This window comes from Hippocampus comes, unplaced genomic scaffold (assembly GCF_001891065.2).
Source record: "Hippocampus comes isolate QL1 unplaced genomic scaffold, H_comes_QL1_v1.1 scaffold335, whole genome shotgun sequence".
Taxonomy (NCBI): Eukaryota; Metazoa; Chordata; class Actinopteri; order Syngnathiformes; family Syngnathidae; genus Hippocampus; species Hippocampus comes.
Window position 1 is genome coordinate 101,167 of NW_017805823.1, and position 13,950 is coordinate 115,116.

The 13,950-nt window shown below is 40.5% G+C and overlaps 2 protein-coding genes across 5 annotated transcripts in view; one reads left to right on the forward strand and one right to left on the reverse strand.

The window, feature by feature from the left end:
• Nucleotides 1-182: 182 nt before the first annotated feature.
• On the reverse strand, nt 183-8,235 carry LOC109525666 (TBC1 domain family member 15). 2 transcript variants are annotated; one of them, XM_019886388.1, is made up of 10 exons: nt 7,818-8,235; nt 5,824-6,009; nt 5,625-5,743; nt 5,080-5,153; nt 4,757-4,824; nt 4,540-4,686; nt 4,365-4,455; nt 3,593-3,741; nt 2,718-2,859; nt 183-2,560 (listed from the first exon to the last, which is right to left on the reverse strand). In XM_019886388.1, the coding sequence occupies exons 1-10, from the start codon at nt 8,008-8,010 to the stop codon at nt 2,392-2,394; spliced, it is 1,338 nt and encodes a 445-aa protein (XP_019741947.1). In that variant the 5' UTR covers nt 8,011-8,235; the 3' UTR covers nt 183-2,391. The 2 variants fall into 2 exon arrangements, with proteins under 2 accessions (XP_019741947.1, XP_019741946.1); XM_019886387.1 differs by having other exon boundaries at nt 5,080-5,183.
• A 1,461-nt stretch (nt 8,236-9,696) lies between these two features.
• Nucleotides 9,697-13,950, forward strand: part of LOC109525670 (uncharacterized) — a 17,023-nt gene continuing 12,769 nt past the window's right edge. Inside the window, exons 1-7 of one of the 3 annotated variants that reach the window (XR_002170191.1) lie at nt 9,697-9,960; nt 10,067-10,435; nt 10,520-10,552; nt 10,653-10,764; nt 10,901-10,975; nt 11,709-11,790; nt 11,859-11,992. Coding sequence is in view for 2 of the 3 variants with exons in the window: in XM_019886394.1 (XP_019741953.1) it covers nt 9,894-9,960; nt 10,067-10,435; nt 10,520-10,552; nt 10,653-10,764; nt 10,901-10,975; nt 11,709-11,790; nt 11,859-11,930 (810 nt within the window). In the remaining variant the exon portion in view is untranslated. Of the gene's footprint in view, nt 9,961-10,066; nt 10,436-10,519; nt 10,553-10,652; nt 10,765-10,900; nt 10,976-11,708; nt 11,791-11,858; nt 12,476-13,950 lie in introns of those variants that run through there. The other 2 variants (XM_019886394.1, XM_019886395.1) reach the window with 2 other exon arrangements.

The window sequence follows — 13,950 nt, forward strand, 5'->3', positions numbered from 1 at the left end:
TGTGTGTGTGTGTTTGTCTTCCAACAGCTGGCTCCAAATACCTTGCTGTTACTATAATAAGTGCCATCTTATCAACATGGGAATTAATGGTTGTCCCCCCCCCAAAAAAGCCGGGATCATTATTGGTGACAAAAATCATTTGAAAGGCTGCTCATCAAATAAAAGGCCAATACACACACACACACATTTAAGATTAATTTATTCATATATGGGAAGATATTACATTCTGTACATGCCAAGATATTTGATAACTTTCTGGGCCATGCTCATAGCAGCAAACAGGGACAGTGCCGACTGTCATTAGGCACTTAATGAATCTGACAACCTTTTCTTTTCCTCTATTTGTAATTTCACCCGAAAGTTTGTTCACAAAGTGTGTTATTTTGAATTTTCACTTGCCCTGGTTGTGTAACACCAAAGAACACCAAAGAAATTGCTGACACACTCCAGCTGCTTCTCCATCCACAAGTTTCCATCATGACAAAAACAGACACACACACACACACACACACACACACACACACACACACACACACACACACACACACACAGATTGTTTTATGAACATATTTGATATATCATTATTTTGCTTCTACTTTTTACATATTTTTTTCTTATCTTTATTTTAAGCTTTTAAGACATGACATTCAGCTGATATCTGAATAATTTAAACGTAGTGCTCTGGACCATATAGACCTAAACTGCCTGTTATTGATTCAGTTTCAGCCTGCAGTCAATAATCCATGCAAGCATGATGATTAAAATTTGTAAAAGAAAAAAAAAATTGAAAAAGCTCTCACACGTGGCAGTTAAGCTTTTCAATGCAGCAATGAAGCGAGACAAACTATGAAGCCAGGCTGGATGCAGCACAGCTAGAAATCGTGTTACCTTGTTGTGTCAGCTGTTCAACTTTAACTGGGATTATGTTGTGCTAGCGACCCCTGACTTCCTCTCCCGTACTCCTTTCTGCGTCCTGGCAGGCAGACTAAGAGGGCGAGGGCATGTGCTCACCCAGTGTATATAGAGCAGGGGGAGCCCTACTGGGTGTCAGATGAGCCCCCCACAGAACGTTCTAGAACCTTCTGACTTACCAAATAAGCTTGTTGGTCTACCAATAAGTGGACAAAACTATTAGGACAGCTGACCTTTAGATATACAGTGCTAGGAAGTGCAATGGCCCCTCCTTTTGCTGCTCTGACAGCTTCTATTTTGGGAAAACTTTCTCCATGATTCATTCTGAAGTCTCACAATATCGCTTCTCATTCACCTCAAATGTGTTTGAACTCATGCGCCTTGCTTTTGTGCACTGAGGCAGAGCCAGGCTGGAACAGAAAGGGGATTTCTCCAAACCGTTCCCACAAATGCAGAACACAATTCTCCAAAAATGACTTGGAAATATGAATTTAGATTCAAAGGAATGGATTGATCTAGCCTTAAACTTACTCCTGTATAGTGTTGCTGAGAAATGTCACTAAATAATACCCTTGAGGTTAAATGCAAGTGCATATTAACTTGTTTAAATGTTAAATACATATCATCCCCCCCAAATAAAAGACCATTTGCAGTACTAAACCACAAACACAGAGTTTAAATGATTTGTAGAACTGTGTGTATATCTTTTTGATGGAAATGGCTCTACAAATGCCAAACCACATTATTTGAGTTATGTCTACCGGTACATCCCCTCTTAAAAAGATTAAAGAAAATAAAATGATTTGGCATGTACAATTTATAGGTTACATTAAAGTGGAAAAGGCTTTGAAATGGCCTGTATTGTTCGATTTTTTCATTATTATTCCACCCAAAAAAACCCCCAAAAAACAACTGCCATTTGAACAGGCGTGAGTAAACTTTTGATATCCACCATAAAGTAACTGAAAGCTTTTTACGGCCTTTTGTCACATTTTTTGTGGGATTTTCAGATCAAAGATACCAATTCACCATATATAAATTAAATATAATTATTAGCATTAACAATATTATTAACATAGGTTCATATCATTTCCCTCCCTTTCCATTCTTTCTGTCAGTGTCTACAACGTACACGCTTGTTACATAAGTCATTTTAAATATAACCCGAGTATGTAAGTAACACCACCTGTTGTCTGTCACCTTCCAGTGGCTAAATATTGCATTAAGCCTTTGTAACAAGCCTTAAAAAGGCCAATGTTGACGTGTCAAGTTAAAAAAAATAATAATAATAATTTAAAAAAAAATCCACAGTCCATGTTTGTCCACTTTCAAACAATAAATACTTTTCCATAATGATGAAATAACCTATCTGCTGATAACATTTTACCTCTGGACTATGAAGAATAACAACAAATGTATGCCTTTAAACATGTTTGGTGACTTATTCTAAAAGGGTGACAGGGACTGAACCAGTCGTTCTTATCTTGAAACAAATAAACTGCGAAGCTGATAGAGAAAGTCTTCTTCTTTGCTTTTGTGCGCTCTACAGTGGCAGTTCATGGAGTCCCAAGCACAGCGTTTGCAGTAGTTGAAGAAATGATGCTCTGCTTTCTTCAGAGTGCTGTTCAAGTCCAGTGTTCCATGAAGGCTGCGCAAAAGACAAAGCGTATTCACATTACCTGTTGTTAATTACACCTACAAAACATTAGAAATACCTGTAAGTATTGTGCCACCAGGTACACTTTTTAATACAGGTCCCATCAAATTGTGTACCCAAAAATGTGGCCAGTGAGCGTAACGCAAACCTGCTTGTGAATTGAATCAGCTGGACTTCATCTTGACATTGCAACAGAGTGTCTTTGTGGTCCAAAAGGATGGCTGCGCAGATGAACAGCTCGAACGTAAAGTCTGTATTGACGGCCTGCAGCTCCGACCCACACTTGTCATCTGCAGACAAGGCAAACACATGGGTAAAGCATAATGATTGTGTTCACAGTCTTTTCATGGCGACAGTCATTACCTTCCTATTTCTACTCCAACTTCTACTCAAGGGGCTCTATTTTTGTGACAAGTGGAAATACTGCGTGCCGTGTGGCATATCTGTGTGCATGGGCGGCTTAGACCGGTGGGTAATTTTACAGTGAAGTGCAGGCTGGATCTGTGAGAGGATGGGCTGCACTGCTGTGGGAGTGGTCACAGCCAACTTCGCTCATTGCCAATCAAAGTAGTGCCTTTCAATTCCCTTTAAATGTGATATGCTAATCACGCACGACATTAGAGTCTAGACAAGGTGGACTTTGAAACTGCCCACCCGCAGCTGTGGCACTGTATGGAATGGTTAAAGAAAAATTGCAATACATTGATTTGGCGTGTTTGATGTATGCTGTTTGTATGATTGTGAAGGAAATACGTCACACGAGACCAGCTGTCTACCCAGCAGCAATGTTAGATCTGGACTGTGTAAGCCTAAGGCTGCCACCGAATCGTCACTCTGCCAAGCACATGTCTATTACATTCCCTCGGCTGCATTGCCCCACCCATCATGGCATAGACCGGTCTGCCAAATTCACAAAGAGGCACAATGCGATTCGTACAGATACGAAAATCAGGATCCACCGAACACCAGCATTCGCTCCATGGCACAGGTACACTATCTACGAAAATAGAGGCTAAGTCTCACCTGGACAATATTTTTGGGCCAGTCTTTCCTGATAACGGGCTCGGTCTACACGCTGGGAAATGAGCTCCAGGTGGTCACAACTCAGGATCTCAAACAAACGTAGCGCATCGCTGTGTTCGAATTCTCTCTGGAAGCCTAGCAGCAGCCATCTGATGTATCCCCCACAGGCACACCCACGCACAGATGTACAGAGATATACACGTCGAAAAAAAATGTTGATTAAACAAAAGAATACGTCACAAAGATAATTGATATATATGTGTATATGGCGGCCCGGTGATCCAGTGGTTAGAGCGTCACAGGGCGTGTTGGAGCCAATACCAGCAGTCATCGGGCAGTAGGCGGGGGACACCCTGAACTGGTAGCCAGCCAATCGCAGGGCACACATAGACGAAAAACCATCCGGGCTCACATTCACACCCAGGGACAATTTTGAGTGTTCCATTAACCTGCCATGCGTGTTTTTGGAATGTAGGAGGAAACCGGACTACCCAGAGAAAACCCACGCAGGCAGGGGGAGAACATGCAAACTCCACACAGGAAGGCCGGAGCCATAATCAACTCAACTCAACTGCATTTATAGAGCACTTTCAAACAGCCATCGCTGCATACAAAATGCTGTACATGGAGCAACTAACATAATCAAACCCTGCACCTCTGCACTGTGAATCAGATGTGCTCACCAGTCGACCACCGGGCCGCCATTCTGCAAAGTGTACTCACATATTTCAATGTGGGCCCCATTAAGGATGAAAACTGACAACTCATTTACCTGTGACAAAAGGTGAAGCTCTCCATGCTGTCTGTGACCAAGTGGACATGAAGTTGAGGGTCCAATTCCTTTAACAGGGCCGCCTCCAACTCTAAATGACATTTATTCGAAATCTTTCATTGACTTATGTTTCCGAGCAAAGAACAAACATGTAATAATTGACAGTCCACTCCACCTATTTTTCTGTGCAGGCCATCTTCTCGGAAATCCTTGGCAAATTTCTCCATGTAGCAAGAAAAACTCCAGAAACTGTCAACCTCGCAGTCCATGACCTCCAGGAATCGGCTGCACAGGTCATTCATTCCTTGTGCGTAACTTACCTCTGTAACACAAGAAAAAGTTGCAGTTGAAAACCCTCCCCCCAAAAAACATGAAGTTTTTGAATTGTTTACCTGGATGGAAAGCCGCATAGGTGATGAGGATGTCTCTCAGCACCAGCAGATTCCCTGAACCTTCACCTCTGAAATACACCCAAAAAAAAAGTTAAAAACAAGGCAACTGGTTAAATTCGTAAGTGAATTTCAAAATGTCAATCAAGGGTGTAATCCGTCATTTTAATTCCCAATGTAACAAGGTATCATTGAAGAATACCTACGTATCCAAGCCACTGAAAATACACAAACTTAACCTCCTTCGGAGAAACAATGCATAGTTTTAGAATTCCATTTTATCTAGCTGCCAAATTAAAATAATTAGATTTTTTTAAGGTCCGTACTGGTAGTAGCTCAGGTCTCGGTTGGTTCTTGGGACATCTTTATCAATAATTCGGATGGCTTCCTGTAGCTCTTCCTGGTCAAAAGTAACACGTTCAAACAATATCTGAAAACAAGCGCAAAACAACATGACATAACACATTTTCAATACTATTATCTGACACTTTATTTGACTATAACTACCAGGCAACTTTGAACTGATTGCAAAATCGCGGTGTACTTTGTTTTTTTTTTTCTGACTCTATTGTGTTAAGCAGAGGTTTTTGCCACTTGCAGAGTGTGTTCTGACAAGAATGAAGCAGTAGATGAAAATGAATAGCCTTGATCCTGCTCACAGTCAGTCTTGCCATTAATACACAACATAAAGAGAATGTTTCAAGAAACGTCAGTCATGGAGTGCCGGAGCCGGAATCACTCTCTCTGCGCTGTGAAGCCGGCGTGCTGATAGTCGACCACCGTGCTGCCCTTCATGGCGTGTCATGTTTTAAATACACTAGCTCGTGTTGGGTTATCTTTCTTGAACCAAAAAGGTGCCCATCAAACATACCTGCGCTTGCAGCTCCAAAAACATCACCCGGTCTCGGACCTCGTCACTCAAGTTGTCAGCTTCTTGCTGGACCAGTGCCTGCCTCTGGTTAAAATAGCCCACTGCAGCCACCAGCTCAGCTACCAAGCACATATAATAGACAATCATAATCACAATCAAGATGTCATTGTCTATGAAACAGAACGTTTGGGGAGTTTACCATCGGTGCCATTGAGATGCATCTGTATAGCCGAAGGGAGGAAGTTCTGCCACTTTGCCTTCATCACCTGGTAACGCACAGTCAGCTGCTCCTGAAGCAGAGGACGCTCCAAAGCGGTCGAGCTGCACGGGTACATCCCGAATAGGAAGCGCCATGCTAGGCCACGCTCAGTGGGAGATACGCCACCTAGACACGGATTGATGTTGTCCCGATTGTTAATGGTGGAGTAGGTTGCAAAACTTCAGGGATGTTTACATTTTAAGTTTTACATGTGAGTTAACAGGAAAATGGATATTTATAGGTCTATATTGGAAACAAACAGAATAGGATTCTCTGTCATTTTAGAAATGGAATGCCAGGAAATACAATGTTAATTTCATGTTGGTTTTTTTTTTTTTTTTTTGGTTGTTTGTTTAACTACACACCGTGGGACCCAGCACAAAAGCAAAAGACTTCTAAAATTCCTGTCGAACATATGCAGCATTTAAAAAATTGCCAGCTAAACATCCCATACGAAAAAAGAAATCCCAAATATTGCACATTTTTGTGCAATCATCATCAAAGCAGGTCACGTCAGGCAATCAGTGAAGTGGAACATAAGGGCAGATGTAGTGACCTTTGCTCTGCTTCCAGAGGATTTGAGACTCATGTGTTACGCAATGTTTTGCACTGCTGCCGGGCTAATCTTTTTCCTTGAATTCCTACATCCATGTTCGATACTATTGTTCCAGCACATTCAGAAAGAATATTGATTGACCCCGATTAACAGACCTGAAACATTTCCTTTTGCCATGATGATGGCTATCAAAAGGAATATTCACATTCACAAAGGCAGCTCTGAAACATTAAGCCTCATTTCTTAGCTTCACACACGTCACTGAACACACATGAGTTCAAGCTCATGTGATTTTTTTTTTTAACAAGCCTTGCCTTCTTTTTAAATGCCATACTTTCATGGCAACTCTTGCTTCAGAGCTGTTTGAAAGTGCACTTCCAGAAAATGTGGGCAAAGCATCACTTGACTGCCTCTAGCAACAAGCACTTCAACTTCTGTGCATGTGACCATAACCAACTCTTTGTTTAGATAACCACAAGGCCTGTGTGTGATTTGGAGCATGCACTTTAATGTTCTTCTTGTACAATGTACACTTCATCGATTCTAATACCTGGACATTTTGTTGTTGTTGTTGTTGGTGGTGGTGGTGGTGCTTGTGTTGAGAGAGTGCAGGGATAGACTTCCTTACATTCATAAATTCACCCATAAATAAAATAAAAACAAAAATGCATGCATCACCAAGATAAACTGTAATAAATTTCATAAAATGTGTAATTATTGCTATTTATACTATCAATTATTATTTAGGGTCACAGGCATTTTAAAATTTATAAAATTGTGTAATATTTGAATCAACAGCATTAATACCAATGCTGTTGAGCCCAAACATTTTTTAATTTCTTTTTGGGGCCGATGATGTTAACATTTGTATAATTGTTACTATTATTGTTTTGATTAGGATTCAGGATCACGGGCATGCTTAGAAAAGGAAATTAACAGATGCATTATGTATGTTAACATGATTAATATTTTTAGGCCAATGTTTAGGTCAGTTCTGTTTGTTTTGGTTTAATTATTATTTAGGGGGACCCTAGTGAGGATCAGGCGGTTCGGAAAATGAATGAATGACTATTATTTAGGGTCGCGAGCATTAAAAACACCGAAATTTACATGTAATACCTAATTTAACATTATTTATACAATACTGTTATTTTTAGACCAACCTTTGGTCAGCCTTTTTTGGGGGGGTAGTAGAGAAAATGTGTATAATTATTACTATTGTAATGATCATTCGGGATCATGGGCATGTTAAAAAAGTAGAATTATCGACTTAAAAGATACATTTACTAACGTTATTATTAGGATAACTGGTCCTTTTTTTAAGGAGACAACATAAATAATTGACATTCATCTTCATCACTGAGCCAAAGATGGATACCGTTTTGGAAAATGTGCATTCTCAGTCTTGACTCGTCCACCCTCCCCTCGGTGTCCATGACCCCGGACAAGGTGAGCCGTGCGGCAGCCTGAGCGGGCGAGCTGACGCCGGCCAGCCTCCTCCGGGAGCGGACGCGCGGCTCCTGGCGTCCGGCTTGCCTGTTCCCCTCCTCCGATGAAATCACACGGTCCATCTGTGAGGTATTCGCACAGTGTCAGCCAGCCGTTGAACCGAAGCGCGGGAGAACTTGTCATCCATCGTAAACGGCAAGTCTTTCGGACTTCATTCTTGCTTCTTTTGGGGAATGTTGTCCAGAGTCAAGAGACTAACTTGACTCACTTTCCTGATGGAGTCAGGACTCAAAGTACACTTGGGATTTGTCAATATCGCCCTCCACCTAGTGGTATATTCATCAAACAGCACATGTTAATTAAAAGGCTATCTAAGATAAGATAAGATAAGATAATCCTTTATTTGTCCCACACTGGGGAAATTTACAGCCTTCAGCAGCAAGATTGTAGGTAGAAAAAGATTAATCTATCTATCTATCTATCTATCTATCTATCTATCTATCTATCTATCTATCTATCTATCTATCTATCTATCTATCTATCTATCTATCTATCATATAAAAGGGCCTCTGATTAATCCCAAATCAAGTTCAGTTGTTCTAGTAAGCTTTTCACACCATAACACATTTTCCCCATGTGATTGTGAGATTTTGCTAGTCTTTTTTTTTCCACACAGACAGCTGGCATTGAAACAGGGGTGCGTCGACTTTTTATATCCACTGTAGTTCTCCCACTATGTCTAAAGTGTCCTACCCATGGGAAGAAGTTGTTGGAAAAGTGTGGGTGTTGAAGCCTTTTACCGTTTTAAGTGAGGAAGTTGAAAGAGCAACACTCACACCACCCACAGCTGAGTCAACCCTCATGGAAAGCAAATATTTTGCCGTCACCAAGTGATCGTATTTTTTTTTTCCAAGATACAATATTTCTGTTTATTTTTGTACTGGAACAGGAATTTTTTTCAAGATGTATATGAAATAAAATTTGTATTCAGAATAAAGTGCGTTTGAAAGAGGCATCGTAGAATTCTTGAAAATTACAAAAAGAAAAATACAGTCAGTATTTCAGATATAAACAAAATGAACTCATGTCAAGAACTAAACCCCTGCTTTTCAATACTTTATTGATTTCAAGTTAAAGGACCACATTTTCCATTGACGTTGAACTTTCTTCCTGGGATTTCTCTCCCCCACCGCTTGCCTGACTCACACACATCGACTCACACCACTTTTGAATAAGCTATTCGATCTCTTCTCTTCTCAGGTCCCAAAAAGCAAGAAGTGATAAGATAAGATATCCTTTATTTGTCCCACACGGGGGAAATTTACAATGTGACATATGTCCTGCAAGCAAGAGTTGGTCGTTGGAATGCCAAAGATTAGATTTTTTTGTGTAAACTTTCATGACATGGAAAAAATAAATAAATCTGCCTATTCATTTTCGTCTATTTATTTTTTTGTGTCTTGATTTCTCTTTTTAGCGATTTATTCATCCAATCATTTGGATGGAACAGTGCAAATGGATAGATATGCAAATCTTTGCAGGAAATAGCCTACGTGAGATTTAGCACATCTATTCTATTCTACATTGTCATAGTGAGGCAATCAGGGTCTGTTTTGAAAACTGCGTATATGCTGCCTTGTTCAACAAAGAGCCACAAAAGTAGATTTTCATATTACACGAGCATAAACGAAACCTGTTGCTTCGACGGGGTCGAAGTGTTCTCATCTATTTGAGTGAAAGTTTAAAATAAAGTGAACATTCACTGCTCTGTTCCAACTTCCTTTTTTTTTTTTATTCACCACTGCAAAGCAACAGGAAACACACCCAAAAATTTCACATCACCGTCAGGATTCGCGAGCAACGACCTTTCCTCTCAAGCATTAACGAGCAGTTCAATGAGCCGCCTCGTCGGCTTCGGATTGCGCTTGTGTCAAAAAGCGGACGCATTTAGTGGGAAGTCCTGTCCGAAGTCAACACGATCGGAATCGGACTTGGGACGTCTGCAATGGATCATCAGCAACCTTTGATTGAGCTTGCCATCATCATTCTGATCCTGGCTGCTCATTCAAAAGGTGGGTAGAGCCGCCGTTTGTTTTGGATGGTGTCACACGGGCACTTGCTGAGTGAATTTGTTATTCTCATCATTATTATGATTATGATGTTTATTTTTATCTCCAGGTGAAACATGGGGTCTGAAAGTCAACCGAAGCATCAACGCAGTGAAAGGCCAAAGTGTGACCGTTCCATGTACGTTCAGCTACCCACCCAAGTACCACACAGAAAAACCTGGGCTCTTCTGGAAACTGTTCCAGAGAAGCACATTCAAGACCTACGACCGGGATGCCAACGCGTTCATTTATCACCCCAATAGCACATTTGTGGTGAAGGAGTATCAAGGAAAGACCTCGATCGTACCAAAGAGAAACGACAGGAGCTGCACCCTCAAGATTAAAAACCTAATGGACAGCAGACTGGTTATTTACTTTCGGATCGTTGCCAAGGAAAGCTTTAGTTTTTATAACCAAAGCGTCACGATAAATGCGACAGGTGAGCAATTTGTCAAAATATTGTCGTCGTTTCAAATCGCAGTTGTGTTATTGAGTACGTTTCACAATATGTCATCTCTTGTTGGGCCAGATGCTACGTCAGGCACATTCAATCCAGGTAACAGCCCAGTCTTTGATCTTGACTATTGACGCTGCAATCAAATCGTGTTATTATGTTAGGTGTCCGTTGTTGACCATGCTGTCTCTTTTCTTGACAGCTCCAATCAACAGAAATATGTTACAAACAATCTGCATTGCCGTCTTTGTACCGCTGGCGGCCGTTGTTATCCTTCTCGCTGCTGGATTTCTCCTTTGGAAAAGGCACGCAAGGTGAGCTTCAATCAGTCGAGCGAGATCTGGAAAATATTCGCAGAGCTTTGCTTTGTCCGCATTTTGTTGTTTGAGCCTCATCCCAAAACGTAACACATTCGTTTTTCCCACCCCTCAACATTTTGCATAATGACAGATCACAATCATTTGGAAGGGAGGGCTCTGGATATTATGCCAACTTCAGCAGAAAATCACCAAACCAAGCCACCAGGTATGTATCATGGATGTTAAAACTCCAGTTGCGAGGGTTCCACCTAAGTGATGTGGAAAAAAGATCAACAACTAGTTTCAGTCCAAGTCAAGGAGAAATATGCTGGCCAAATCATCATCTACCAAATGCCAAAAATATGAAGCAGTCAGGAGGTGTTGGCTGTAGGCAGGAGAACATTCATTGTTTTTGCTTTTCACTTTGCTAGAAAAGCTGCTTTGCATTTATTGCCCCGTGAATAAAAAAAAAAAAAAAAAAACAGTCATTTCGTCATTTAGTTTCAAGTTCTTGAGGTGTCACTTTCATAAAAATGTATTTTAAAAAGAAATTACTTACGCGTATTGTATGTTTGACGTTCAGAAAAAAAGTAATCCAAGATATCTGTCACTGGAACGGAGTAAAAGTAGCGTTACTTCATAACAAAAACACTCAAGTAAGAGTAAAAAAAATATGTTACATTCAAACTACACTAAAACAGTACAATTTCTTCAAAACAATGACTTGACTAAATGTAACCGAGTACTGTAATGGCAGTGCTTTATCACGATGTACACTACAATGTGTGTATTTTCCCGCAATGCTCCCACTTTACGAAAAGGATGAGGACCAAACCACAACTCTCTTCTCCTCCGAGAGCCAAAAACGTGATGTGAATTCATGACCTTTTCGTTGAAAAATATCTTGTGATTCAATGTACAGTTTTGTCTCTTCAATGGTTTTCCCTCCCATTTTCTAGAAAAGAAACGAACAACAAACACGACGATAAAAAGCTTCCAGAGAGCAAGGTTATCGAGGAACCTGTTTATATTAATTTACAGGTAGGATTCACGGCCACGAAATTCATATTCATCCTGATTGAAGCTAACTCGACTTACCGTCTTTACAGCAAGCTGCAGGTCAGCCGGACGGACAAGGAGGGGATCACAGTATATATGAAAATGTGGATCACGCTAAATAGTGCACTCTGCTAGCTTGTCCGCCACTGAAAGTGCACGACTCGCCAAATACAGCGAATGAATAAAGGTGCTCATCACACATTTGTGAGCAAACAAATCCTTGTGTTGCATGTTCTGATCTTCCAGTCCAGGGTGGCCAAAAATCAGCTGAGATTGGCTCATAGTCACCCAAGACCATCATCAGGACAACCGTTATAGAAAATTGATACCACTGGGATCGAAACAGGAGGTCCAAACTTTAAAAAAGGGTTTCCCATTCCCAGTTGCTAATGGTGTAGTGGTACGCTCGCCTGACTTGTGTGCGGTCGGCATGGGTTTGATTCTCACTCAGTGACGGTGTGACTGCTTGTGCGTCTTTATATGTGCCCTGCGACTGACTGAAGACCAGTTCAGGTTGTCTTGCCTTTTGCCTGGAGTCATCTGGGACAGGCTCCAGCAACCTCCCTTGACCTGTTCAGGATAAGTGGTGTTGAAAATGGATGGATGGATTAAAATCAAAATGAATTCATTTTCCCAGTAGATGTGGAAGAAAATTGAATCAAATGGCCATCCTTTGAATTTATTGAACTAGCCGAATCGAATTCAAAAACAGTACATCACGTTTTACAGATTCCGATCAACAAGCAGGCAAATTACAAAGGTAAAAACATTCAGCATTCATGCTTTTCTTTATTTTGTTACTAAATGGAAATGACATACTGTACTGTGATAAGTGTAAACTATTTTTCAGCACACAATAGCATGTAACACATAAGGCCCGCATACATATATACAGTATATATACAGTATATATACAGTATATATACAGTATATTGTATATATTGGACTATATTTCAAATGTGCTTCAAATAAGGTCTAAATTGAATTCTTGAATGGTGGTTTTCAAAGAATTTGAATTATGTTTCAATTAATTCCACACTGTTTTGTGCTTTCTACTGTCTTCATTATTAATGTATTGTTTTCTTGTTGTATATATGATATTTGCTCCATGTACAGCACTTTGTATACAGCGATGGCTGTTTTAAAGTGCTCTGTAAATACAGTTGAGTTGAGTTGAATGTCATAGTAAGAAAAACTAAATACTAAAATCAGCTCAACTTCATTGTCGTTGGGTTGTTTTTGTTTTTGCAGATTTCTTATGGTTTTGTCTTTATATTTAATATGTTATGATAGCCCTTATTATAAAATGACCCGAGTGTCAGGTATCAATACTGCATGATGTTAAAAAAAATATACTGCCTCATTTTATTGGAGGGAAACTTGGTTACCTCAATACAAGTGAATGGAAGAGTTCGCTGGGGACTCCCGATTCAAGATGACGGCTATGTCTCCAACAGATGACGACTGACAGAACCCTTTCTACGATGGAACTTTCCTGTACGACTGAGAGCCTCCACAAGATAACAGGTCAGGGGAGTTGTCCTCTTTGTCTTGCACAATGTCAATGGATTTGTCAACTCACTTCCTGTGTTGTGAGCACTGATGAAACTTCTGCTCTGTTCATTTCTTGAGATTGAAACTGTTCACTACTTTATGTTTAAGTACAATCTGAAAAATATATGCAGGAATCGGTAACGGGTGAATATTTATATGTCTCTCTTATCCACCATTGTCCTTTCACAAAAACTATACCCCGCCCCCCTCCCGCCCTTCTAACCCATCGAAATAAAGCAAAACACACACAGAAAAAATCCTGTGATGATACTGGCTGTGCATGAGATGATGACGACCCGTATGATTAAATGTTTGGAATCCTAAAATAATCTTTGACGCATTTACTTCACCAGATTTTCAGCTCGAATACTCCTTTGCATGATTGTGCAAGGTGTCACATGACACAAGAACTTGAAAATTGCGTGTGTGTGTGTGTGTGTGTGTGTGTGTGTGTGTGTGTGTGTGTAGAGAGAGAGAGAGAGAGAGAGAGAGAGATTGAGAGAGAGAGAGAGAGAGAGAGAGAGAGAGAGAGAGAGAGAGAGAGAGAGAGAGAGAGAGAGAGAGAGAGAGACAGAGAGAGAGAAGAGA